Source organism: Delphinus delphis, chromosome 19, assembly GCF_949987515.2.
Source record: "Delphinus delphis chromosome 19, mDelDel1.2, whole genome shotgun sequence".
In the NCBI taxonomy this organism is placed as follows: Eukaryota; Metazoa; Chordata; class Mammalia; order Artiodactyla; family Delphinidae; genus Delphinus; species Delphinus delphis.
Window position 1 is genome coordinate 52597765 of NC_082701.1, and position 26423 is coordinate 52624187.

Genomic DNA, 26423 nt, shown 5'->3' on the forward strand with positions numbered 1-26423 from the left:
AAAAAATTACAGCTGTTATGTCAGTAGTATTTCGTGGCCTTTTTTCCTCCGAGGACTTGATCGGTCATGTGACCCCTTGATCAGCTGATCTCACACACCCGAGGCCAGCTGAAGATAAGACGCTCCTGCAGAGCTTTGTGGGACAGATTTCTTTGTAGGACAGATCCTAGCCTACCAGACTCCCTGGCAAGGGAGCATGTTTGGGTCACCCATTACTGTGTAGCAAACTCCCCCCAAACTTCATGGCTTGAATCAGAAACTACGTTATTAATCTCGAATGATTCTGTAAGCTGGGCTGTCTGGACTCAGCAGGGTGAACCTTTTGAAACATGTCATCTTTGAATGGGGCTGCAAACATCTGAAGGCTTGATCTGGGCCAGAACATCCAAGACAGCTTATTCACACGGATGGACGTTGACATGGGCTGTTGGCTGGGAGCTCAGCTGGGGCTATCGATTAGGAACCTAAGTTCTCCATGTGGCCTCTCCACGTATCTTGTGCATCTCAGAGCATGGCAGCTGGACTCTTAGGAGTATCCCAAGAGCAAATGCCCTAAGAGGGAGGAAGCAGACACTTCCAACCCTCTTAAGGCAAAGGCTCGGGAGTCCCAGAACGTCACTTCTACCACATTGTGCTGGTAGAAGGAGTCACAAGGACATCCCAGATTCAAGGGGAGGGAAGATACGGTCCCTCTCTTGATGTGAAGGGTCACATATGCCTACCAGGAGGGGAGAAATCCTTGGGGCCATCTCTGGAGACCAGCTACCACACTGATCGTTTGGTCCTGCAGCAACCTGAGCTCAGGCACCACCGAGGAAGGCAAGGAATCAGAGCAGCTCTGCAGATGGAGCTAGAAACACACTTAGGAGCTTGTGCCTGGACAGAGGCCATGCACCTTCTAAAGACCCCCACGCTGTTCCCCTCCAGCCCGCCAGGCAGAGGTGAGAGCACGGGTGGGCAGGTGTGCAGGTGCACGTTCAGTGGGTCGTATCTTAGTGACTCCACCATAGAAATTAGCACTGGACCCAACAGCTTCCTTTCCCTGCTGCTTTAGGGGACCCTTCACTCTCCCAAGGGCCTATTGCTTAGAGAATTTCACCAGCCTCCTGCTGTCAAGGGGTCTTTGGAGAGACCGCCAAGTGGTGGTGACACATGGAGTGAGAGCCATCTGTTCGTGGGACCGCTCCCTTCACACTCGCTTCATCTAGAATGAGAGTCAACCAGACTCCAGGATGTCCCTCCAACCATGACTCAAGGACCTGACGAAGTGAAAGACACACTTGTGATGAGGAATCCTATTTCACCCAACTCATTTGTGAGACTTCCGGCACGCCGAAAGCACGCCCAACCCCTTCCAATATCTGGCAGTGAAAAGACCAGATAAAGGTGGTCTTCTGGTTGGGGGAAGGGGGCGGGGAGGGACAGATAATAACCAAGTTGACAAATGAAGAACAATTCTGGTTATTAATATTCTGAAGACTATGAAATAGAGAACTGTGACTGTGACTGGAACGGCTACCAAAAATTGAGTGGTGGGGAAAGACTTCTCTTTTAGGAGATATTTGAGCTACGACCTGAATTTTGAGAAGCCAGTTAGGCAGAGATTTGAGGAAAGAATGGTCCAGAAAACAGAAAGTGTGACAACAGGACCTGAGGAAGAAATGAGCTGATAGCCGGTCTCCAACATGCCCCCCGGTCATCTTTGCCTCTTGGCTTTCACAGACTTGAGTAGTGCCCTCTCACACAGAATAGGGTTGACCTGTGCAACCATTAGAGTATTGTGGGCATGAAAGTGTGTGATGTTTGAGGCTAGGACGTAAAAAGGGTTGCAGCCTCCGCCTGGCTCCCTTGGGTCACGCCCTCTGGGTGAAGCCAGCGGCCACGTCCTGAGGACACATAAGCAGCTCTGTGGAGGGAGGTGGAGGTTTCTTACCAACAACGAGCACCAACTTGCCAGGCATGTGAGCTGTCTTGGAAGCAAGTCAAGCCTTCAGATACCTGAAGTTCCAGCCAACAACTTGACTGCAACCAGAAGAATGACCCTGAGCGGGAATACCCAGCTAAGCCATGGCCAGATTCTTGGCCCGTAGGAAGTATGTGAGACGATAAATCTTTATTGTTTTGATCCACTTAGTTATACAGCAACCTAATCCATTAGCTTGAGATGCTGAAGGCACCCAGAAGGTCCGTGTGGCTGGAATATAGTAGCTGAGGGGAAGCGTGGTACAAGGTGAGGTCAGTGACACAGACACAAGGCCACATCACCTTAGCTCCTCCTGCGGTTAGGATATTGTATTTTCATCTAAGTGTGATGGTAAACCCCAGGCATGAAATGATCTATCTTTTCAGAAGAAATATTCTGACACGAGAAAAGGGTATTTACTCTCTCACAAAAATGAAAATTTCAGGATCAGGTATAGCTGGATCCAGGTACTCAAACAATATCATCAAAATCTGTCTCTGACCATCTCCAGCCTCTGCTTTTCTCTATGTTGGCTTTATCCTCAGACCGGCGCTCTCCACGTAGCTGGGAAGATGCCCTTGAGTGTCTCCAGACTAACTTTGACTATAAAGTTGGCAAAAGCAGGGAAGAGGGTGTAACTTTCTCTTCTTTCCTGCTGAAAAGAACTGGGATTGGACCTGCTTGGGTCACATGACCATTTGGGCTGTTGATTGTGGTGATGGCCCTCCTAGAACATGAGGACCAAATGATTGGCAGCCCTGCCAGAAGCCCAGGGAGTAGGGGAGGGTCAGGAAAGGATGCAAATCAGGCAAAAAAAATTAGCCATTGCCCACTATGGACAAATAGAAACGGGACAGTCACCTTGTACAGTATTTATATAATTGAACGAATGATGGAGAACCCTTAGGGTTTAATCACCATTGACCTATGAGCGTGTAAGCAAACGCCTAGGCTGATGTGGGTGGTGAGTGTCAAAGTAGGAAGAGACCCCGTGGAAATCCGAGTTAATGTAATCATTATGACTCACTCTAGTTAGTACAATCGAGTAGCTGCCTGCCTCTTGCAGGGGCTACTAGGACCAGGGCCGGGCTGTGCACTTGCCAAGTAACCGTCAGACACACCTTCTACTGAGTCAAGCTTCACGCCACCTCTTCCTTTCATTCCAGGGACTGCTTGTGGCCTTGCAGTATTGCTTTTCCAATGGAGAGGTACGTTTTCCACGCTGCCATCCCAGCTCCCTGCGAGGCTGGGGCCAGCATCCTACTGCCCCTGGAGAGCTCGGTTTACATGACGGTGCCATGGGGGGGTGTGCAGTGACCAGCACGTCCTGGGACAAATGGGTACCACAGACATCCAGTTGAGAGAGCAGCAGGCATCTTAGACCGATGGGGAAAGGTATTGGGATGAGTTTTCTTTCCAGAGTCCAACTGTGGCCCTGCTGGAGCCGTCCTGGGAGTATCAAAGTGTCATACAGTTACCAGCTGTAACTCTGGAGTCCAAAAGTCTGCATTCAAACCATGGCTCACCCACTTGGGAGACCTGCATTAGTCAGGGCACCGTGGCTCTTTGAGCCTCAGTTTCCTCGTCCGTAAAATGGGAATAACAGTGGTCCCTACCCTGCAGTGATACCCCAGGGATGCATGGTAAAGATCCTATGCATGGTAACAACGATTATTTTTATTGTTAATATTATTGCAGAGCCCCCAACCAACTCTCTGCTCCTCCAGAAAGAGGCTTGAAAGGGGGAGGGGAAGAGCCCAGAGCAGTTTTCTCCTGACTTGAGGAGTTGGTGGAATCTCTGGCTCCCTTTCATCTTCCCCTCCCCCCACCCCAGGTTTAAATATGGATTTCTGTCTCCTTCCGCTAGAATGTAAGCCTCTTGACATCAAAACCTCTTCCGTCTGGCTCACTGCTGCCTTTTCTGTATCTTCCAGCAGGGACCCATGATCCACCAGGCAGGTTTCAAATGTCACCTCGACACAGTCCTTTTCTGAACACCCTATCTCAGATTTTAGACTCCTCACCCCACTGTCCTGCTTAAAGGCCTCGCAGTGTCACTGTCATCTGCTCTGCTCACATGTATTTGTTTGCTTCTCTTTGTTCGTTTCCCCTAGTGAGAAGGTAGGTTTCCCAAGGGTGGTCCAGAGTAGCCACTCAATACACATTTGCCGAGTGGACACTGGACTCAGTGACTCCCAGGCAGTAACCCCGCCCTCTTCTCACCTGGCAGGTGAAGGCTGAGCTGCGGAAGCAGTGGGCCCGCTTTTTGCTAGCCCACCACTCGGGCTGCAGAGCCTGGGTCCTGGGGAAGAACTTCCGATTCCTAGAGAAATGTCCCAAGAAGCTCTCGGAGGGGACTGGCTCCAGCAAGCTTCAGAAGGCGCGGCCCTCGCCCCACGGTGGGCAGCTCCTGCACTCGACTGAGGAGGGCCTGCGGGTGGCGGGCGCCCTGCCCCGCCAAGGCCACGCAGCCTGGCCCCGGGGCAGCAGCGTGTCGGAGAGCAGCGAGGGGGACTTCACCCTGGTCCACACCGTGGAGGAGATTCTCGAGGAGAGCGAGATCTAGGCAGGAGCCCACCTCTCTGGCTCCGCTCCCCGGAGACTCCTGAGATGGGCGAGGGAGGAGGCGGCCAAGCTGTACGTTGCTGACCTTGCGGGTGCAGAGTCAGCCCACTTCCCGCGCACCCCGCCCACTCCGACGTGACATCGCCCCGCCTACTTTGGACGTCTCTTCCCGGCTTGCCCTGCTCTGTGCGACAGAGGCTGCGTGCCCTGTCATCCTCATCACCCCCGCAGGTGTGTTTCCCAGAGCGCCACCAGCCTTCCGGGCTGGGCCCATATTCGAGTGAATGGAGCCCTAGGATACAGAGAGAGGTCTGCTATGAAATAGAGGCGAGCCGCTATCTTTCCTTTACCCTTCATGGTACAAGGTGTCTATCTGAAGTCGGGTTCAGTGTGTCCAAGGACCACCTGCGAAGTGTTTTAAATGCAGTCTGACTCATGGCAGAGATTCTAAGAGGGTGCACCTGGGACGATGGCCGGCGATGGGAATTGTGTAACAAGCATCCCAGGTAATTCTGATGCGAGCCCACATTTTGAAAACCTGGGGCAGGATAGGCAGCAGCCAGAAGTCCCCCTGAGCTGGCCGCTGGCGGGAGAGACCGCCGGAGTCCTGCATTCAGCAGTGCAGCTGTGACACGCCTGCCCTCCTCTGACAGGGTGGACCGCACTCTGCCCCCCAGAGCCCTCTCCTTCCCTTCTCTCTTCTTCCTCTCTTGTCAAGTCTTCCCTCCCTCTCTCCATCTCAGTTCTCATCCGTGGGCAGCAGCAGTTCTGTTTGATCTGTAACGAGCCCATCCTTCCTCGGAGGGTTGGCCCCAGCACCCAGGGCCCCTCTGAAAGTTGCTGTTGGTCATTTTCTCACTTTTCTGGTTCCGCCTGCCTGTCTGAGCTTGGCTGCTTCAAGCCTTACTTGCCTACCGTTCTCTGCCATTTTTGGTTTGCCGTTGATACCTGGATGGCCGTACCTTCTGCTCTGGGAGGTTTGCCCACTGTTCTCCCGGCCCTGAGTCCCCCACTGAGAAGAGTCCCGCTCCTCGTATGGAATTGGATGCTGAGAGCTGGAGGGGACCCAGCTGAAACGAGAGGACTGTGGCTACGCCGAGGAGGCACCGAGGGGGCCGGGGCTGTGGACCCGGTCTGCAGGTGGGGAGTCAGTTGTGCCCAGACCCTGAGTGGAGGGTGCTTCTGGAGGCTGAGGAGGGCCCAGGCGATTAGGGTCAGGCTCAGTGGCTGCAGCTGTAAGGCAAGAGGCTGAGGAAGGTCAAGGGAGGAACGTTCTGTGGAAACAGGGTGTCAGTTCTCAGGAGCGTCACTTTTACAGCGTGTAAAATGTATGTGTACGTGGGTGGTCGGGGTATTATGCTGTGGGACCAAGTCCTGCCTTATATTAGGGGGAGGTGCGATATGATACTTATCAAGTAGGGGTGCCAGATTTTGCAATTAAAAATACACAATTCGGATATAAGTATACGTATAGCTGATTCACTTTGTTATACAGCAGAAACTAACACAACAATGTAAAGCAATTATACTCCAATAAAGATGTTAAAAAAATCCACAATTCTCAGTTAAATTTGAATTTTGGATAAATGAATATTATTATTGTCTAAGTATATCCCACGGGATATACTTTACGTGAAATCCAAATCCACTGCACATCCTGTGTTTCACCTGGCAACTCCATTGTCAAGGACACTTTGCAGCAGGACAGAGACCAGGGTGAGGCAAGCAGACCTCAGTTCAGGCGCAAAATTTAAGAAAGCACTAAAAACCCACAGTCGTCAAGATAAGTAATATTTTAATGCAATATTAAAAAAAGTCAAATCTGCAAGCTACAGCCCACGGGCCATTTATAAAAATGACATTTCATTGGAACCAAGGCTGGGATGAGGGTGAAGTAAGTGAGGCCATGAGATGCAAATAAAGGGTCTGGTCCTGACTATATACAATTTTGATATTTTGCTCATCATGGACGTTTTAACATTAATTTTCATTTTTAAACAATTGCATGAAAATATTATTTATCTTGACCACTGAGCTTTTTGTCGCTTACCTTCAATTTCGCACCTGAGGCCGGTGCCCATCTTCCCCTCCCCCCAGTCCTGGCTCTGCTGTGCAACAGGGGAAACTGAAGCAATGACATTAGGCAAGTACGTAACAAAGCAAAGGTTTGTTTTTTGGTGTCCAGATTGTCCACAATTCAATCATTAAAATATATGTCCTACTTTTTCCTTTCTGCAAAAATCTCTGCCGTTTCTCATCAACCCATTAGCACCTAGAAAGCAGGGCCGTGTCGTATTCCCAGCTAGTGTCCAGCATAGCCAGTTCAGAGCAGGTTCAGAACACATTCATCAAAGGAGACAAGACAGAAGCGTCTTGGGAGCATCAGATGCTGTCGAGGGTCAGTTACCCAGGACCCGGCCACGAGTAGAAGGAACTTTTTTTCAAGCACTTGTAAGTATGCCCTCCCCGCTCACTCCACACATGGGGTGGCACACACACACACCACACACACACACTGCTGCTTGCTCTTGTTCTGCTAATGATTAACATAAGTTTATTTAATTTGATTTGTTGGTTCTTTTACATTGGTTTCACACTGGAGCTGAAGGTCTCTGCCCCTGGAGAATCTGGTGCACTGTTCCTGGCCAGAAGTGGGAAAAAGAGCTGCCGTATTAAGCCTGGGAACCTGGGTGGTCCATTGCCTCAGGGACCGAGAAGAGTGGGCAGAGAGGTCGGAGAGAGAAGCAGAGGTCAGAGGTCAAAAGGGTGGAAGGCAAGTGTCTGCCTTCTTCTAGACCACTCCCTAGATCATTCACTTTGCTGTTGCCTTAAAGATCCAGCCTCGTGGGTCTCAGTCCTGGCTTTGCAATCACCTGGAACACTTTCTAGAAACATCGATGGCTGGTGAGACCAGAAAGCACACCAGCAGCCCAGCACACAGCTTGGACACGTCAGAAGCACTGTAGCCTTGGCTGTGGTGGAAATGTGACCAGTGGCAGCAATGGTACCTGGCACTGAGGGACCTATTGATGAATCTGTCTGGGGTGCCTCCTGGGGATGCTAAGAAATGCCCAAGGGCCACTGCACAAGAGGCTGGGACCCTGTGAGAGCAGTTTGGGTTATTGTTCTTGACGAGTTTGTTTCTGCCCTTGAGTTTCCATGTACATGAGGAAGCAGAAGTTCAGAGATGTGAAGTGACCTCCACAAAGTCTCTATAGTGGACATCTATTGTTACAACCCACCCCTCTTATACTAACAGCGCCAAAATTTTCCTTTTGGAAATCACACATCTCCCACTCTCAGTCCTTGATGTTTGAGTCATTCCAACTCGATCCTCAGCCCCAAGGATGGGCATGAAAATCTGCTTGGCCAGTCTGAGCATGACATCCTCCTGGCACCAGATATTGGGTCAGGGATGGACATAGAACCAATCAGAGCCAGTGAGAGACAGTCCTGGGACTCTTGACCAAAAAAAGCATTTTTTCTTTCTTGCTGAAACTGGAACCACAAAGAAGTAAGCCTGGATCTGCTGGTAGCCCTCTTGGGGGAAAAGCCTGGCTGGGAATGGAGACTCCACAGCAGCGAGCAGAACCAGGAGATGGAGGAAGAGCCCTGAGACCTTGCTGGAGCCCTTGGATTAAGCCTGACCTTAAAGTTGGTGCTACTCCTGGAATTTCAGTTACATGAGTCAATAATATTTGTGCCACAGCAACTGGTGTTGGGTCTTCCGTTCCTTGCATCTGGAAGAGTCTTGATGACATAGCTCATTACCACCCCTACCTCCTTCTCTTCTCTTCCGTCAAGTTGGACTTTGCACTGCCTCTAAGTTCTCTTAGCATCTTGCCCACAGGGTGCCCTAGAGCTGTACAGGATCCCAGCCCAAGTGGCCCTGCCACCCCAAGCTAACAGAAGATGTGCTAATTAGGTTATGACCCTTGGGTCCTCCATTGGCCAACAGAAGGTCCAGTGGCCCCTTTATGTCTCTTGTTGAACCACAAACCAACAAGGTTATTATGCAGTGTCTATCCTTTTAGACTCGAGTGACAAGGATACCTTGACCTCAGAGAGACGTGAAAAGCTCCCAACTTCACACCCCAATCAACCAGATTGAGTCGTGGAGGGCAGTGTGTGTGGAAAGAGCACTGGAGTGAGGCATTGAGCCCTTTGGTTCTGTCCCTAGACCACCCTGGGTCTTTCGTCTCCCTCCCACATGGCTCCTGGGTGGCCCACTGTGTCTGATACTGGAGGGGTATCTTGGGCAGGTTATTACTGTCCTCCCCCCAGAACCACTGGACCAGATGCTGTGTAGCCCCCTCTCACTTCCAGCTCCGATGCTGTGCAATCCCAGAATTCTCTGTCCTGTCATGTCCAGGTGAAAACTATTGAGGCAGCCTGGTGTAATCAAAGGGACTCCTGTTTGAGTACCAAATCCTACTCTTACTTCGTGGCCTTGGTGTCCTCATCTACACTATGGGGATAATAACACCTCCATCAGTGAAATAATGCCGAGCCTCTAGCAGGATGCCAGGCCCATAGGAAACGCTCCATCCGTAAGTGTTACGATGACTCTCCAGTTCGCCCTCCACAAAGAGCGGCACTTTCTGGCGGCGGTGATTGTGCCATTGCTGTTGCTAAAGCTGGGGTGATCCCCCCACACCAGCAGATGGAGACGCCCCAGCCTCAGAGCGTTGCACACAGGTTGCTCAAGTGTCCAGGACATCTGCATGTCCTGCATTTTTCTAACCTCATCTTGGAACTTAGGCCTGGAGAATAAATGAACTTTCAAAACTGAACACAATGCTCTCGAGAACCCGCCAGTGGAGCTCTGAGGTGTTCCAGGCCCTAGAGCTCTGATAAGGCAGTGTGGGCCAGTGGGCAGTGCTGGCCTGGCATCTGCTCATTAGCTGACCCTGGGCGACCTGCTTGCTGTCTCTGCGTCTCCTTTTCCTTGTCCCTAGAAATAGGGGCCTCAGGGCCATCTCTCTTCACCTTGCAGCGTATCAAAACTGAACTTGTCATTATCTCCTGAAACCAGCATCTCTCCCTGGTGTTTCCCATCTCGGTGGATGACATCACCACTCACCCGGCACCCAAGCCACAAACCTGGCTGCCATCCTTGCTCCTCCCTCCTCCCCTGTACCAGTCAGGTGCATTCTACCTCCTAAATATCTCCCGAGCAGGTCCCATTCTCTTCATCCCACTGCTGTTCCCCTGGCCCAGGCCACCTGGGCGACTGTAAGAGTGTGATCTCCAGGCCTCGGGCTTGCCCCTCTGATTTATTTCTACCCTGCCAGAGGGTCCTCTTACAAACAGAAATCCCTCCTACTTGGAACCCCACACGGTACCCACCACCCTCACCTCCCCTGGGCTGCAGGGAAGGCCTTGCATGCGCTGGCCCCTGTCTGCTTTGGAGGCTTACCTCACAATCCGCTCTCGCTCTCTGCTCTCTGGCTACACTGGCCTTCTCAGGGCCCTAGAACTCGAAACGCTCATTCCTGCCTCAGGGTCTCTGAGATACACCGCTTCCCCACCACCACCCTTCCCCCACGGCAGTCCACTGGGCCTTAATTGACATGCCTCTTCACGAGGAACACCTTCCCCATCTCTGGGCAAGTCGGCCCCTCCCATTGTCTTCCCACAGTGCTTTGCGTGTCTCCATGGTAACCTCACCACCTCAACCGACTCCTTAAAGGTCTGTGGTCTCCTCTGCGCCCTGAGTTGCGCGAGAACATGGCTGTGCTGTCTCTCCTTCGGCACCACAGTCCCCGCACCCTGGCCTACGGCTGCGACACATCCTTGTCTTTGAGGCTGAGCCGACAGAAATCATTTCTTCTTCCAGTTCGAGAATGACCAGTCAGCTATGTTCCCGGCTCCTCTTGCATTTATTGGAACCTGCTTACCCAACAATCCACAAAGGAGCTTACACGGTACGGGGTGGGGATATTTAGGCCTCCTGTGACCTAATCCTGGGATTACTGCGGAAGCCTGGGCTGGCGGGCAGGTGGAGGGGAGGCAGGCAGGTATAGTGGTTGGGACTTGGTGAATTGCTAAAGACGCTTCCGTTTGGCAGGAAGCCGTGCTGCGGGGTTAATGTGCTGCGGGTTGGAGGCTCTCCCGCCCCGGGGGCGCGTGTGCACGTGCGTGTTTACGTTGGGGCGTGGGGGACGGGGAGGAGACCTGAGCAGTTGACGTCAGGGTTTCTTTTCCTTAAGCTTCTCCTTCACTTTTTGCGGCTCAAATTGGATCAGTCGTAGAATTTCCATATTGGCTAGGGTTCCCTCGATGAACTCTTTCTCTGTAAGTTTATCTGTGCACAGGGGGGAAGAAATTACTACAGTCAGGATAGGCTGTGATAAAGCTGACGTCGGCCAGCATACCCAGTACGGATGGATCTATTATGAAAATACTGAGTCTCAGTGCCCCGGAGGGTAACCCCACCCCTGACTCCACCCTAGGACCCCTGGACCTCCCCAGGAACCAGCAACAAGAGGGTTAAGTTCAGGCACTGCCGGGCCTCGAGGAAGTGTGCTGTGTCTCTTCTGACTGGCTGGTGATCCTTTCCTAGGCGTCTCTGCATCCGTGATCTACCTTCCCATTTAGGACAAGAGAGATCCTTGTCCCCAACTATTGAATTCAGTTCTATCCAGTGAAATGCACTCACTAAGCCCTTCCTCTGTGCCAGAGTCACTGTGTTTGGGGCTGAGGTCATTGCAGGGGGCAGAGGGCAGGGTGTGGCGTGGAAAGGAGTGAGATAATGCTCCCTGGCCCAGGAAACTGTTTGTCTGATGGAGACAGTCACCTGTAGAAATGACCCTAGAACGAGGCAGCTGTTCCTTCCTGCTCATGGCTATGCTCATAGTCCTGCACGTAGTAGGTGCTCAGTAAAGCTTGGCTGAGCTATTTGGGTTTCGCCATTGGCTTATGTTCCAGGCCTTTTCGGCAACCTTAATCCTTCCTGGATTAGGATCCAGCCTGTTTCCCTGTGCAGGTCAGGATGGTGAAATTTGGGTTTTAAAGTCCCAGCCGCCGACTTCCCTGGTGGTGTAGTGGTTAAGAATCTGCCTGCCAATGCAGGGGACGTGGGTTCGAGCCCCGGTCCGGGAAGATCCCACATGCCGCGGAGCAACTAAGCCCGTGCGCCACAACCATTGAGTCTGTGCCCGGGAGCCACAATTACTGAAGCCCGCGCACCTAGAGCCCGTGCTCTGCAACAAAGAGAAGCCACTGCCGTGAGAAGCCCGGGCACCGCAATGAATAGTAGCCCCCACTCGCGGCAACTAGAGAAAGCCCGTGCGCACCAACAAAGAACCAATGCAGCCAAAAATAAATAAATAAATTTATAAAAAAAGAAGAAGTCCCAGCTGCTCTATCAGCCTCACACATAGCTTGAAACTCCTCCCAGGAGTGAGGCGTTGTCTCCAGATGGGCCATGTGAAAACACAAATCACGTGGTAGCAGTACTGTCTCAGCTTCCCTGTGAGTTTCACCTGGGTCAGTTTGCAGTTTAGCACGTAGCAGAACAAGGGACTCAGCACATGGCAGACCCAGAAGGGGGTCATGAAGCAGGTGAAAGAGCCAGTGGGGTAAGGTGTCACCAGTCTGCATCCCAGAGAAGGTGCGCTCAAAGGGGAGGTGACATCTGAGTGAGGCAAGGGAGGGGCCTACCCTCCAAAATTTAAGGAGGCTCTCACTTTTAGGGTCCTGCGAGCACAGGGCTGGCACCTGAGAATGGGTGCCTCCTTAAATTTTGTGCCAGGGCACCTCCCTCGCCTCGCCCTAGTTCTGGCCCTAACGTCAAAGATCTGGTTGCTAATCTGCCTTCTTCCTAGACCGCAGATTAGCAGGGTCCTTATTGAACAGCCTGCTCAGGCCTGTGCCCGGGAACCTTGGGAAGAGACTGCCCCAGAGATCACAAAAGGGGCCAATACCGGTTCCTCAGATGTGCTTGGACCACGCAGTGTTTCATCAGTTGAGGCACTTCGGATTTTAAACATCTCGATTGCTGGCCTCTCTTTTGAACAAATCAGATGGTGGGGCCCCAGTGGCACTGTATTCCAGCGTGGCAACAATTGACCAAAGGCCGTAAGACCAGACAGGCCCTCACGCCCCACACTGTTCGCCAGTCCCTATCTATCACTTAGTAGGGCCTCTGTCCACTTCTCTCTCGTTCATCATCACGGCCCCTGTGGTCATTCAAGCTTGCAGCCCCCATCTGACACCAGCCCCTCTCCTGTGTCTTTCCCGAGTTGGACATGGGCCTCCTGCACCGGCAGCCCTCACTGCCCAGTTGTGGAATCCATCTCCGCTTACAATGCAAGGCCGTACTCCCCACAGGCTGCTCCCAGCCAGACCGAACAGGGCAGGGAGCCAAGACAGGCCAGATCCTGGAAGAAGGGGGCTTGAGGACACCCCCTCAGCTTTGCCAAGACTGTCCTAGCCCAGCACTGCAGTCTAAGACTTTTCTTACCCAACCTGCTTACCTTGCCTCTGCGCATAAACGTTTCATCTGCTTTGCAGTCTGATGGCTTATCCCTGCCTCTTCCAGACCCCTCCCCATTTTTTCCTCATACGCCTTCCCCCCATCAATCTCTTGAAATCTAATCGAACTCTAATCCCATCTGGCCATGCTTCTCAAGGGACCCAAACTAACTTCCTAAAGGAAAAACCATGTAAATTGAGATCCCACTTACTTGGGACTCCATGCTTTCAGATTATTCTGAAGTGAGGTTTACCCTGTCCCAACCGTGCAGAAGGCATTTTTGCAAACAAGTAAACCAAAGTGTCTAAAAACAACAGGCACTCCATTGGAAAAGAAAGTGGTTTGCTTTGCAAAGCCTCTAAACTTGCTGTTTGCATGTTTGCATACAAACTGCTAATGGGCTGTTGCCTTGACGTTTTACTATTCCTTCAACGTGGGTTAACTCTGTCATAACAAAAGATGTTTTTTTCTTCCAAAGCACACCATCATTTAGAGCCTTCCCCCTCCCCCCAGAGATCTCAGGCAGGGATGGAGTTTTATGATGGGATCTGGTGCCATTTCCCATCAGCTCCAGAGGGGTCCCACAACTGCCCACTGACCATTCTGCGCAAGTCCCCACAGAAGCCCTTCCGACAGCCCCGCAGCAGGAGGAGGGGTCCTCGGTCCTGCGTGGGCACTGGACTCGCAAGGGTCAATCTTGTTGGGATCTCTAGGACACAGCCCATGACTGTGAAATCAAAGGCTAGGAAGGAGAAGTAATTCACCATCATCCTTCTTGCCAAAGAACCCCCAGATCTTCTCAGCTCGCTTCTCCGGGGTGTTCTCATCTTCCGGAAGACACTTCACATCCTCAGGATTGATCATCTTGAAAATAGCCTACACCAAATAAAGAGGGAGAACCCATGAGAGGGAGTAATTCTGGGGGAACCCATGTCGCTTACCAGGATGCCCCACAGCAGAGGTTAAAATGCAGATGCTCAGGCCCCAGCCCACCCTACTGAATCCAAGTTCCTGGGGCTGGGGAAGGGGCATCTGTACTTCTGAGATCCTCAGAAGGGACAGGGAATGTGGGGGAGGGGTGAAGACGGCTTTCCCTTCTTATTTTGTCCCTTTCTGCACTGTTTGGATTTCCTGCCCCTGTAGACATATGACTTTCATCTTATTAAGAAAATGAAAATGAGAATCAAAAACTTCCTGGTGATAATCCCATAGCAGCCCAGAGGCTGCAGTTTGGGAACTGGTACCTTTAACCCCACTCCCCAGAAGTTTTAGAATATCAAACGGCTTCTTCTGGGTCCAGGTGGTACCTTGGTTGTAAGGGCTAATATTTGTCAAGTGATTAACGTGTGCCACTTTTCTAGGCGCTTTTTACCTGTAGACTCATGACAAGTTTATGAGGTGGGGGTTATTGGCCCCGTTTCACAGAGGAAGAAACTGAGTCAACTAACTTGTTAGAAGTCACCCAGCCGGAAGCAGAAGAGTGGAGATTCTAACGCAGGCACGTTTGGTTCCAGAACCTCTGTACTTGCATCGCGTGCCATTCTGGAATGTCTTGGAGAGCATTCTAGGCGCTGGGGAAGGTCTCGGGAAGCCCCTCGGTTACCCTCCTGCTCAGGGAGGGATCCAGAGAGAGATTTAGCCTAAAGCTCAAGGATCTGTCTCACCTCCCTCTAGTCTCATTAATAAAGGAGTTGGATGGACAATATCCAGCAAAGAAGGATATGTGATCAGGGAAAGGGACAAGGTGGTCTCGATGTGCCCTTTCAGCTCCAGGTTACTAGGATCCCACCAGGCCTTGGGGACATCGGGGAGCCAGCCAGGCAGGGGCAGTAACGCCTGTGAAATTAACCTGGGGGGAAGGTCAGCAGCTTTAGAAGCCCCCTTTCAGCTCCCTGTGCCGTAACAAGAGAAGCAAGGAAACCAAACCCGGCCGCTGGGGCAGCAGCCTTGCTGACAGCACTCAGAGATCAGAGGTTCCGGCGCTGAAGTGCAGTGGCTCCCTTAACTCCTCCGTCTGTCCTGAGCCAGGGAACCATGTGCAGGCTGGACGGCTAAAGGCTGGGAGTGGCTGGCTGCCGGCCAACCCCGCTTCTAGCGCCAAGGACGGACTGCCAGGGCCTTGGTGAATGGACCGAGAACGAACAGTTGCATCCTCACCCTGGGCGTTGGGAGATTGTATGGTTTTCTCGAGGCCATGCAGTTTGGTGGTGAAGTAGTTGGGACCAGAATCCTTAACTTCTGACTCCCAGGCCAGTGACCTTGAACCTGGTGAATAGTAGAGGCTCGGCATCATCTTTTTTTTTTTTTTTTTTTTTTTTTTTTTGCGGTACGTGGGCCTCTCACTGTTGTGGCCTCTCCCGTGGCGGAGCACAGGCTCCGGACGTGCAGGCTCAGCGGCCATGGGTCACGGGCCCAGCCGCTCCGCGGCATGTGGGATCTTCCCGGACCGGGGCACGAACCCGTGTCCCCCGCATCGGCAGGCGGACTCTCAACCACTGCGCCACCAGGGAAGCCCTCGGCATCATCTTGCATAGCCTCAGCTGTGGATGCCCCCTCCTTCTCTCCTCCCCCAACTCCTCCTTTCCCTGAAGGAGCACCAACTTGTAGGCCTCTGCTGGGCCTGGCATCCTTTAGGTGGTTCTGAGGGAGTGGTCCCCATCCCAGGCCACCTGCCAATCCAGGGGAGCTTGCTCTACAGGCCGCGCCCAGAGGCCAGCGAGGTTCCCACACACACCTGCCCCTAATGGGAGGCCAAGCAGAGTCCACTTACCACAAGCTGCATGCTTAGCTATTTTATTTATGGTTTCTCCTAATAAGGGTGGAAGAACTGTGCAAATGAAAGCAGGATTGCAAATGCATCCAAAATTATATAAAATAGGAAAAACATTCTCTCTCTTAACAGGAATGGAATTAGAGAAATAAAGCTAGTGGCATGGGGTAGTGGGGCCAAAAAAAAGATCCTGTAAAACGATACTAAATGAAGGGAAATAGAAATGATATAATAGGAAAAAACAGAAGCGTCTTCATTGTCCAAAAATATAGGGATGGTTAAATAATTTTACGGCATGTCCATAAGATGGAATTCTAAGCAGCTATTAAAAACAGTTTGATATTGAAAACATTCATAATAAAATAGTGGCTGAAAAAAGTATACTAAAAACCATATGTGAATATGTCATAGTTCTAAAATTATTTTTAAATCTACAGATAGAGGACTGGAAAGGTATATGCCCATATGTTGACAGTAGTCTTCTCTGGATAATGAAATTAAAGGCGATTTTCATTTTCTTTTGTGTAGGTTTCTAAGTTGCATGAATTCCTTATATATTAAATGAAACTCTTTTTCAGACATCTAAAAATCTTATCGGATATACTTATCCTGGGCCAATGTATTTGAAACATGTGTCTTTAAAATGACTTGTGAGGGACTTCCTTGGCGGTCCAGTGGTTAGGAATCGGCGCTTCCACTGCCATGGCCCTGGGTTCAATCCCTGGTTGGGGAACTAAGATCCCACAAGCCCTGTGGCTACATATATATAAATATAAATATATATATATATATATATATATATATAATGACTTGTGAAAGAATCTGAGTACGTCCTGTGGAAGGTTTTGAAGGACATTTTAATGAAGAAAGGAAGGAAGGTGGGAGGGAAAGAGGGAAACAATAAAGGTAAATAGTAGGCAATACCCAGATTCTTCTTCTTTAGGAGGAAAGTGAAGCTGTGGGAACGCGCCCAGCCCTCTATTAATACTGGTCTATTGGAGACCCCTCCTGGCCACGCTGTCAGAGCCACTGACTCCCAAAGCCCGGGTCCCCACTCCCCCCTCCGGCCCCGCCCCCAGCCAGGCCCCCTGTGCGGAAGCAGCAGCGGGGGGTCCTGATCCCGGGTGAGCCCCGTGCAGCTCGGCCGGGAGCTCCGCCGGGAGCGCAGAGGCTGCCACTGACCGTGACGATCTCCAGCACTTCGTTCTTGCTGATGCTGCCGTTGCCATCTACATCGTAGAGGGAGAAGGCCCACTCCAGCTTCTGGTTGGTCTTGCACATGCTGGTCATGTGCAGGGCGATGACATACTCCTTGAAGTCCAAGGTGCCATCGCTGTTGGCATCGAAGCTGCGGAACACGTGCTGGGCGTAGGCCTTGGGGTCGGCATCGGGGAAGAACTTGGAGTAGATGGTCTGGAACTCCTGCTGGGTGATGCGGCCACTGGGACACTCCTTCAGGAAGGACTGGTACCAGGTACTCAGCTCTTCCTCTGTGAACCTGGTGTTCAGCTGCAGCTCCTCCAGGATCTCCTTGGACAGGGCTCCGCTTTTGCTGTTCCCCATGGGTGAGCAGGTGTGGGCCCAGCCGGTCTGTCGCCGCTGGGTGGGTGGGTGTGTGGGAGGAATGGGGTCTCCGGGCTGCCTGGCTGGGTGCTGCTGGAGGCAGTTGCACCCTGAGATGCTGGTGGATTAGGCGGATTTGTGGCTGGTTCACCCCTGTACTTGGAGGGAGGAGGGGCCCGGAGCTTGAGTGGGGAGACGAGCTCCCAGAAGCCCCCTGAGATTAAAATAAAGAGCTGACAGCAGGAGGTCAATCCCTCTTGGCCTTCTGGGAGGATAGGACAGGTGATCCGAATCTTCAGAGCTGCAGCCTTGAGCCGAGGCCTTTCCCACTGCCCCTCACCCATCCCTGCGCCAACTTACCCCACCAGCTCTAGCTCTCTAAGAGCAACGATGTTCCCTGCCTGCTTTCTGAGGGTCTCAGCGACAGGGATGGCCCTGTAATGCAGGGGTCAGGAGCCAGGCTCTGGAAGCAGCCCAGGTTCAAATCTCAGCTTTGCAATTTACTAGCTGTGTGACCCCAGGTGCGTTTCTTAACGTCTCTCTGCCTAGAATTCTCTTCCCCTGATCTTTCACCTCCTTCACGGCTTTCCTTAAATGTCGCCTTCTCGGCCAGGCCTATAGTGACCATTCTGTCAACAAGAGCACCCCAACCGTCAGGCTGTTTATCCTGCTTGACTGCTCTTCCTTGATCGCACGTGCACCTTCTGACTTACTGTTTACGTATTCTGCCTGCTGCCTGGGATCGCACCAGAATGAAAGCGCCATGAAGGCGGGGACTCTATCTGTCTTGTTGCCCGCTGCATCTCCATCGACAGAAGGGTATCTGGCGGGTTTGGGCCCTCAGTGACTATTCTTTGAGTGAACAGGCATGATAATAGCGTCTCTCCCACTGTTATTGTGAGGCTGAAACGAGTTAATACGTGCAATGCATTTAGAATAGAGCCTGGCACATAGTAAGAGCTGAATGCATGTTAGTTTTTGCCATTCTTCTTCTATGACAGGGATCAAAAACTAAACTGCTTACAGGGGCCAGCAAGTGGAGTGTGTGAGTGAAGCCGGGGGTCAGGGAGGCAGTAGGCGTGGTGAGGCCCACGCCTGCATGGCAGGGGCTGCCAGTGTTTGACTCCATTTGAATGTGGTCAGATGGGATTATGGCCTGGTGTTACTAGATTTTTTGGTAAGCCAAAAGAAATCCAGAAATCAGATTTTCAGGTTTGAAAATTGCAATTTGGAAATTTGGAAAAATTGGAAATTTGCAATGTCCAAACTTTAAGAGTGATTTCCAAATTTTCAAAAATTTTCAAAAACATAGGGTGGGATAAATATAACTTATCTGTGGCTCCATTTCAGCAGCAGGTCATCAGTTTGCAACCAAGCCTGGTGCCAGGAGCTGGCAGACAACATGCTTGTTGAGTGAGTGACTGGACAAGCAGGGGACAGGGAGCTCCACCAGGGGAGGCTTCCGCCGCTGCGGTCAGCTCGGTCAGCAGGACAGGCCACAGGGAAGAGCCCTCGTGAGTAGGTCTGCACCTGAAATCGCATCACCCAAAGGAGAGGTCGGTGGCGCCCTGGCTTGGCTGGCATAACGCCTGGAACCCCAGAATCGCCGTCTTGGACAGGAGAGATGTCTCTTCTTTGTCCAGGGGTGGTAACCATAAAGAATGAAGCCCACAGTGTCTAGGCGGGTGAGTCGGGGTTTTTGTCCTTTTTCGTAACAGGCTAATGGCAGGGGAAAGCAGGTCCCCGCTGCTGGGAGAAAGCCCCCTGCCAGCCTCCCCTGGTGTTGCTCAGAAAGGACCCGGAAGTTCAGGCACAGATGTGCTGACCTCTCCCTCCTGCCCACCCCACCCACTGCGGGTCCAGAGTGTTTCTCAGGAGGCCTTCATGTTAGGGGGTGGGGTGCGTATGTGTGTGTCATTATTTTTTCCCATCAGTTTGTGACAGCATATCGTTTCTTGAAAGGAGCCCTTTCTCTTTGTCTAGACTTTCACTATCTTGCAGCATTTGTTCTCCAGAGCAGTTGGAAACAGGACAGTCACTGGACTCAAAAACAAACAAACAAACAAACAAAAGCCAGGCCATGAAAGTGAGGCCAGAGGCCTTCACCCTGGCCTCTGAACCTGGCATGGGAGGTGATTAGAAGTGCCTCCTGGGTATCCACACCGAGACTGCAGGTGAGGCGAGGCCGATGTCACAGGAAGAAACCAAGCTCCAAAAGGATGTCACCTGCCTGTGTCACACAGTTGCCAAATGGCGAAGCCAGGAGGAAAGCCCAGGGCAGCCTCCCCACTGAGGGCTCTTTCCAAGACATTACAGCCGCCTCCCTTCTCAAGGAGGCCTGAGCAGAGGGGTCAAGAAGCCGCATTTCTGAAGGTGAGGACCTGGGTTGCCATGACGACGGAAGAGGCGGGTAAGGAGGCAGGGCCCCGGCTTAACACAGAAGGCAGCCAGAGCTCCCCCAGTCCCTCTGCCCTTCCCAAGGGCAAGGAGGAAGGCGCAGGTACTGTCCACATTCTTCAGGTTGCTGTGCCCAGGAGGGGCCCAACCGTGGGAGGGGACCACAGGCAGCTGTGTTGATGCTGCCGAGAGAGGGGTCATGACCTGGAGGTTTGTTTGAAAACCTGAATAAACATCTTCTATCAGAGGGAGAGTTTATGCTCCTTAGCCAAACAAGTTGTTGGGGATGATGTATTGTGAACGGATTTGTTAAGTCTGAGCCGGGGCCATAAACTCTCCCCGAACCCCTAAGACCACTGGGGAGAAGCCCTCGTCTCCAGCCAGTGACTCTGTGTCTCCCTCTCCCGGCCTGGCCTTCACTGAAAGACACAGGCTCTTCCCAGAGGCTGGCCCTGTTCCACCCCAAGCTGGGAGTCCCCCAGCTCCCATCCCGTTCCTCTACCTTCCCCTGCGTGAGCTGAACGGCAAGCGGACCCTTTGACCCCGGCCAGGAAGCAGAGAGGTAAGGGGCTTTGGAGAGGGCGGGTGGGAGGCCGAGAATGGGAAGGAACGCCCCTCCCAAGGGCGTCCCCATTGCGGTGAATAGCCATCCATCCTTCGGGTTGCTTGGACCGACATCCTCGGCGTCATCACCAGCGCCTCTGTTTCCGTCACCCCCCCCCCTTTCAATCTGGCTCGAAATCGTGCTGGCTCCACTTTCAAGGCACGGCCAGGACCTGAGCATTCTCCCCACCTCCACGTGGCCACCCCTGCAGGCACCATCCCCTCTGCCCGGGTTATGGCTGCCCTGGTCCCCTGACCCCCTAGCGAGCCCCACAGCAAGGAAATTAGGCTGCACGCGCTACCCGGCTTGGACCACCCCACGCCCCCAGAGTAAAAGTCCTAGGCCTTGCAAGGCCTTCCAAGCTCTGCAGAGTCTGCCCGCCCTGCCCTCCAGCCACACTGGCCTCAAACCATTAGGTGCCTCCGGCCCTTACAGGGGCTACCTCCTCTGCCTGGAACATGCTTCCCCCAGCTACCTGCCAGGCTTCCTCCCAGGGAGGGGCTTCAAAGTCCCAGGTCTCCTCGACTCTGGTCAAATGTCACCTTCTCAGTGAGGCCACCCCAATCACCCTATTTCATGTTGCAACTCACCCACCCTCACCCCTGAAACTACCCATCCCCGCCCCCCGCCCTTTCTCCATAACACCTAACATCTTCACACACACTGTATCATTTCATTACTCTGTCTCTTTCAGCTAGAAAATAAGTTCCATGAGGTCAGGGTTCTTGATCTGTTTTCATCACTGATGTGTTCCCAGTACTGAGAGCAGTGTCTGACATACAGTGGTGTTCAATAATTATTGGATGGATGGATGGATGGGTAAGAGAAGAAATAACAGCCAGGAGCCTCTTCCGTTCACAGGTACAGAAGTCTCCAGGGGAGGGGACTGGGGCCAGGGGTGTGGGTCTGACAGTGTGATACCCATCGGGGGGTGGGGGGGGGTCAATGCCCAGGTGCCCTTTGTCCCTCTGCTGAGTCATCTGGGGTAAAATTATCACCAAGCCTGGGAGTATGGGAGGAACGCTGAGCCCATTTGTACAAAGGCGAGTGTGGCAGCCCTCCAGGGAAGAGGGTTGCCCAGTGGGACGACTCAGTGTCTCTGGACAGTTTATTTTACATGGGATGAATCTAAGCATCTCAAGTGTACACACAGCGCCGAAGGAAAAAAAAAAGAGAACATTTAACTTCCTGAAAATGCTTTATAATAATGCAGAACAATTATATATAGCAAACGCCTTCAAAATTTAAACCCTTTAAACATTTAACTTTTCAGCATTAATACACACAAATGCTATTACGGGGCTGGGGGTGGGGTGGGGACAGGGTGGGAAGGGTGGATTACAGCCTCCATAGGGATCAGAGTTTCAAGAGTGTTACTTATAAATTATAGTACGTCAATTTTATTTACTGATCTAGGCAGCCAGGGGATGGGAGGATATACAGTGTGGAGTAAACACATTCATTCTGGGAGGAGGAATGCTGGAGGAGACACCGCTGTTTAACGTTAAAAATGTATAAAGTATTTAGCAAAAGTTACAGAAAACAGAGCAAACAAGCAAGTCTGTTAGAAAATTCCACTTTCATGGGGTTTGCTGATGTGCTCGTTTGTGAAAGGGCTGCCCACCCCCTTCATCTCCTTCCTAAGGGCAGAGATGCAAATTTGGGGCCCCTGTCACCAAGGATGGCTCGTGTCCCTTTGAATGACTGTCCCTGGGTCCACATGGCTGCCTGGAGGCCACAGTCCCGAGAGCCAGTCTGCTGCCGCGTGTGGCGCCGGATGGGGAGCAATTCCACTCGGTAACACACGGGTCCCGGGAGGGGATGTGACTTAACTTCAGGTTATGGGACAAATGAGACAGCAGAGCAGGGCCAGTCCGGTGCTCTTGCCCTGGTACCATATGCTTTCCTTCCTCATCCCCATGTCACACTGTCCCCAGGAGAGCACGCACGTGTCTGAGCCCCTGCATCCCGCCGCTGCAATCCCATTAGGAATTTCCCTCAGACACAAAGGGTCAATTCCCCTGAACAGCGCATAGAGATCCAAGTTCATCACAGCCCCTCTTCCCTCAGCGGCACCTCCCAACAAAGGCACCCAACAGCCACGCCCCAGCATCTAGGGGGTTAGGGGAAATGGAACATTGGTTTTTGTCCCTTGTCTTGGTCTCACCCAAACCAGGAAAGGGGAGTTGGGTCCCTCACTTTCAGGAAAGGCCCGACAGGAATGACTTTCATGGTGTGAAAGTCTTTCGTGGTCCCTGGCAGCGTGGGGCCCTGTGACTTGGGTTCCATGGCCCATACCTTCACCTGGCCTGGACCCAAGAATGTCTTCCATTTGCTGGGAGAGGTGCTGGTTGCCTTCCGGGGCTCAACTTTCACTGAGCAGGGCACGATCAGGATGTGCCTGGAGGAGTTCTTACCTTGGGGGTCAGGCCCAGAGCTGACCAGTGTCAGCTGGGTGTGGCCCTCTCTCTGCCACCATCCAGTACGGTGAGGGCACAGGCCAGGTGAGCAAAGTTCCGGCAGCGACAAGCACCTGAAGGGAGGGGGCCGTGTCTTCATGCCTGTTTATTATGCTCCTTGGAAGTGACTTTCAGGACATGGTGTCAAAACTTGGTGGAGGAAAATTAATGGCTTCTGCTTTCTTTAGGGGTCCAAGGAGGAACTACCTCATTCTCAACAGCTCACGAAACTCGTAAGTTTTTGTGTCTGAACAGAGAAGCGCCTGGGTATCCCTCTCATGAGGGTGTTAGGTGACATCACGCACAGCCGTGCTGACGGGACACAGATTGGGCATGACGTGGGCACAGGGTACAAAACTGGAGGTGCCAAGGGGAGGAGACAGAACGCAGCAGCTGGAGGAGGCCTGGGAGACCGTCTAGAACGAACACCTTCAGTCTGCCGATGAAGGAACAGAGATCCAGGAGAGGGTGGTGATGGGCTCCCTGTCTTCTCATCCACGCTCCCTCCACCCACCTTCCACACCCTCTAACCCTCACCAAATGGCAGGGACTGGGCGAGTTGAAGGGAGGGTCCCCAGAAGCAAGCAGAACTACCAGCTGAGATGCCAGCGGAAATGGAGGGCAGTGGAGACCCTGCCCGCCCCCTCCCCCCGACCCCAGCAGCTTTCTGCATTGTCAAAAACCTAAAACGATCCGAAAACGCAGGCGTGAGCCCCAAGAACCGCTCGTGGGCGCCGCTGGCTGAAAGTAGCCGTGCAAACAAGCTTAAGACCCCAGGCCAGGAACTTCGGGGGCAGACAACTCATTTTAAAAGCAAGGATGCACCCATGCAACGGACCCATGCAACGGACCGCTACTCGGAGATAGAAGGGGACAAGCTCCTGACATCCAGCCACAAGGTGACTCAGAGGCAACGGGCCGAGTGACGGAGGCCAGACTCTAAGGCTGCTGCAGTGTGGCTCCACTTCTATGACATTCTAGAAAAGGCGAATCTGCAGGGTCAGAAAATCCATCAGTGGCCACCAGGTGCTGGGGGTGGGAGGAGTGGATGGACATCAAAGGAGCCTGAGGGGATGTTCTGGAGTGATGGAAATACCACGGTGATTTCGGTGCTGGTTACAAGGCTGTGTACCTTTGTCAAAATTCACTGAACTGTAGACTTCAAAAGGGTGAATTATACTGTATGTCAATGAACCCCCGATACCAAACGTCAAAGATCTCAATAAACTTGTAAAAAGAAAAGGCAGGGGGACTTGTAAGGGCGGGGAGGTTTATGGAAATAAGACAGTATGCCGGCTAAGGAAGCCGGCCGCTGGTCTGCGCCCCACTTAACATTTGTCCGAGGCTTTCCCTACCTACATAGTCAGCAGCAGGTCTGCAGAATCCTGTTTAAACTCTCCTTGTCAAGGCCCCTCACAGCTGGAAGTAAAATCACTTAAACAAGCTGAGGTCTTTGACGTCCTTTGAATTTCATGGCTTGAACTGCCAAGAAGGGGCTTTGGCTCCACCAGGATTTCTCTGCACCCATCCCCTAATCTCGTAATGGATTGGTTTTCACAAAGGGAGCAGAAACAAACCCCTGGTTCCTGAGTTGTACGGTTCCTATTTGCTTCGATCATTAATCAGCCCCAGGGAAAGGAGGCCCAAGGCGGTTCCACGGGCAGAACCTCGGGGCAGCCGTCCCTGTGGCTCAGCTGGCCAGGGCTCTGCAATACCGATCAAAAGCAAGAGAAAAAAGAAATGGAGAGGAACAAGTAGCTTTTCCTGGAGGTTTTCGTGGCAGTTCACTTTTGTTTTAGAGACTGTTTTGTAAAAAATCAGGCTATCACAGACAAAACGAAGTGCACCCGTGTCTCCCAGGTAGAAGAGGCTCACCTGTCCTCAGAAATGGAACAATGGATGTGCTCAAGGATGGCCTGGGGCCACTCACCCTGAATCAAGCCAGGCAGACCCTCCTATAACCTACGCGCCAAAGCCCAAACCCAAACCCAAACCCAAACCACCGCCGGGGCCGAGGGTCCCTCCGAAGCGCGCTTTTAGGTATTCCAGACTCTTCATCCTAACTCTGATTTCACCCACATGCGGAACCCTGTTAACATACGGACTCCAGCCCTGCTTGTAATTCGCTGTTCATTTCACGGCTCTCACTGGCCGTCCTCCGGCTTCATTCTTCCTCTTTGTAAAGTGAGAAGAATTATTTAAAACAAATCTCTGAACTTTGAGTTGGATATGAGCCATGGAGGGTCTGGCGGACCAGGTGATTATACTCTTGTTGCTGCCTGGTTTCTCTGTCCCTGGGTAAATGCCGCATGGCAGTAGTTTGTATTATGATTACAGGCTCCCAGTGGGTTAAATGTGGAAGGGGTGCAAGCTTCTCATTCCCCAGAAAGGTCTGAAAACATCCCCCTTCCACATGGAGAATAGAGGGGGGCCGGGGGCGGAGTGCCTCTCTGGTACGCAGCTACATTTCTAGTACCGGCACAATGCCTGGCTTGCCCCAAGTGTCTGCCGATTAAATGAATGAATGAGTGAATGAGGGAACGAATGAAAGAAGAGCTATCCGCACAACAGACAGTGTCTCTGCAAACCTAAATTCTGCAGAGAGTACCTGTATGTGAATGCCAAAGTTACTGACCTGCAAGACCCCTGGAGAAAAGACAAGTCTATACCAAACAAGGGACTGTGGGCTTCCCAGATGACAGGGCCATACCTTGTCCCTAGATCTTAGCACATTGCCCAGGCTCAGCTAAATGCCTGATGAATGAATAAAGGAGGGAAGAAAAAAGAAAAAAGATGTGGAAGGGCTAACGAAACCGAGGGAAAAGGATGAGGGGGAAAGAATGACTTCAGAAAATAGACTGGCCCACAAGGGGCCAACTTGGGCTACCCTGAGAGAGGCAAGAGAGCCCCAGGGAAGCACAGAAGACTCCGGAATCCTCAGATGGGGATGAGAAAACAAAATCAACGAGCGATATCACACTCAAAGTATCTGCGTCAATAACAAGGCTGTTGGCTTTGAATGTCGGGAAATCGCCCACAAATTAGTTTACTAAGCCACAAAGCAATTACTACTAGCACCGATCTTTGACAGAGAAACCAAAGAAATGATATCCCCAAACTGGCAGCTGGTGTCATGGCCCAACTTCAGACCAGGAGTGGTTCTCCATGCCAGACACACATCCGTCCTGCTGGCCTCCATGTTGGTGAAGGCCTTCCTGCTCACCTTTCTGGTTGGGATGTTTCAATAAAAAAACTGGCAAAGCTTGGTTTGCTTTAGGCTATACGGCATCTTTCTACCATAACTACGAGGCCGCCACAGTGACCCAAAAGGCAGAGGTGCCAAAAGAGTCAAGAATAACAAGTCATCGGTTACCAGCATGGACGACAGAGAGAAGGACCAGTGAGTTACCTCAGACGTCTGCCCTCACGAGAAACACGTGAGTCCTGTGAATCCGAAGAAATCAAGGGAAAGATTAACAGGAAAGATGGGTTCTCAGGGTGTGGGTTCCGGGCCAGAACGTGCCCCTTGCAAGTCGTCTGACCTCCTTCAGCCCTTTTCTTCCTCCCGTGGCCTCGAGCTGATTCTCAAGATTTAACACGTAAGGGAGAAAGTGATGAGTGAG

At 52.1% G+C, this 26423-nt stretch overlaps 3 protein-coding genes across 5 annotated transcripts in view; 1 reads left to right on the forward strand and 2 right to left on the reverse strand.

Annotated features, from left to right (window-relative positions):
• The window catches only part of GLP2R (glucagon like peptide 2 receptor), a 49934-nt gene extending 43877 nt beyond the window's left edge, over positions 1-6057 (forward strand). Inside the window, exons 12-13 of the mRNA XM_059998452.1 lie at positions 3130-3171; positions 4194-6057. Coding sequence (XP_059854435.1) covers positions 3130-3171; positions 4194-4529 — 378 coding nt within the window. The 3' untranslated portion in view covers positions 4530-6057. The remainder of the gene's footprint in view (positions 1-3129; positions 3172-4193) is intronic.
• A 4121-nt stretch (positions 6058-10178) lies between these two features.
• RCVRN (recoverin) lies at positions 10179-17340 on the reverse strand. Its single transcript, XM_059998326.1, has 3 exons — positions 16960-17340; positions 13772-13883; positions 10179-10835 (listed from the first exon to the last, which is right to left on the reverse strand). Exons 1-3 carry the CDS (start codon positions 17338-17340, stop codon positions 10720-10722), a joined length of 609 nt encoding a protein of 202 aa, XP_059854309.1. The 3' UTR covers positions 10179-10719.
• A 4108-nt stretch (positions 17341-21448) lies between these two features.
• Positions 21449-26423, reverse strand: part of GAS7 (growth arrest specific 7) — a 201705-nt gene continuing 196730 nt past the window's right edge. For all 3 annotated transcript variants that reach the window (XR_009517096.1, XR_009517097.1, XR_009517098.1), the window contains exon 15: positions 21449-26244. The gene's annotated coding sequence lies outside the window, so the exon portion shown is untranslated. The remainder of the gene's footprint in view (positions 26245-26423) is intronic.

Coding starts and splice junctions, on each gene's coding strand:
- RCVRN (XM_059998326.1), bottom strand. CDS start 17,340: ATGGGGAACAGCAAAAGCGGAGCCCTGTCCAAGGAGATCCTGGAGGAG. Junction 13,884..16,959: donor AAGTGCTGGAGATCGTCACG/GTCAGTGGCAGC, acceptor TATTTGGTGTAG/GCTATTTTCAAGATGATCAA. Junction 10,836..13,771: donor CTTTGGCAAGAAGGATGATG/GTGAATTACTTC, acceptor CCCTGTGCACAG/ATAAACTTACAGAGAAAGAG.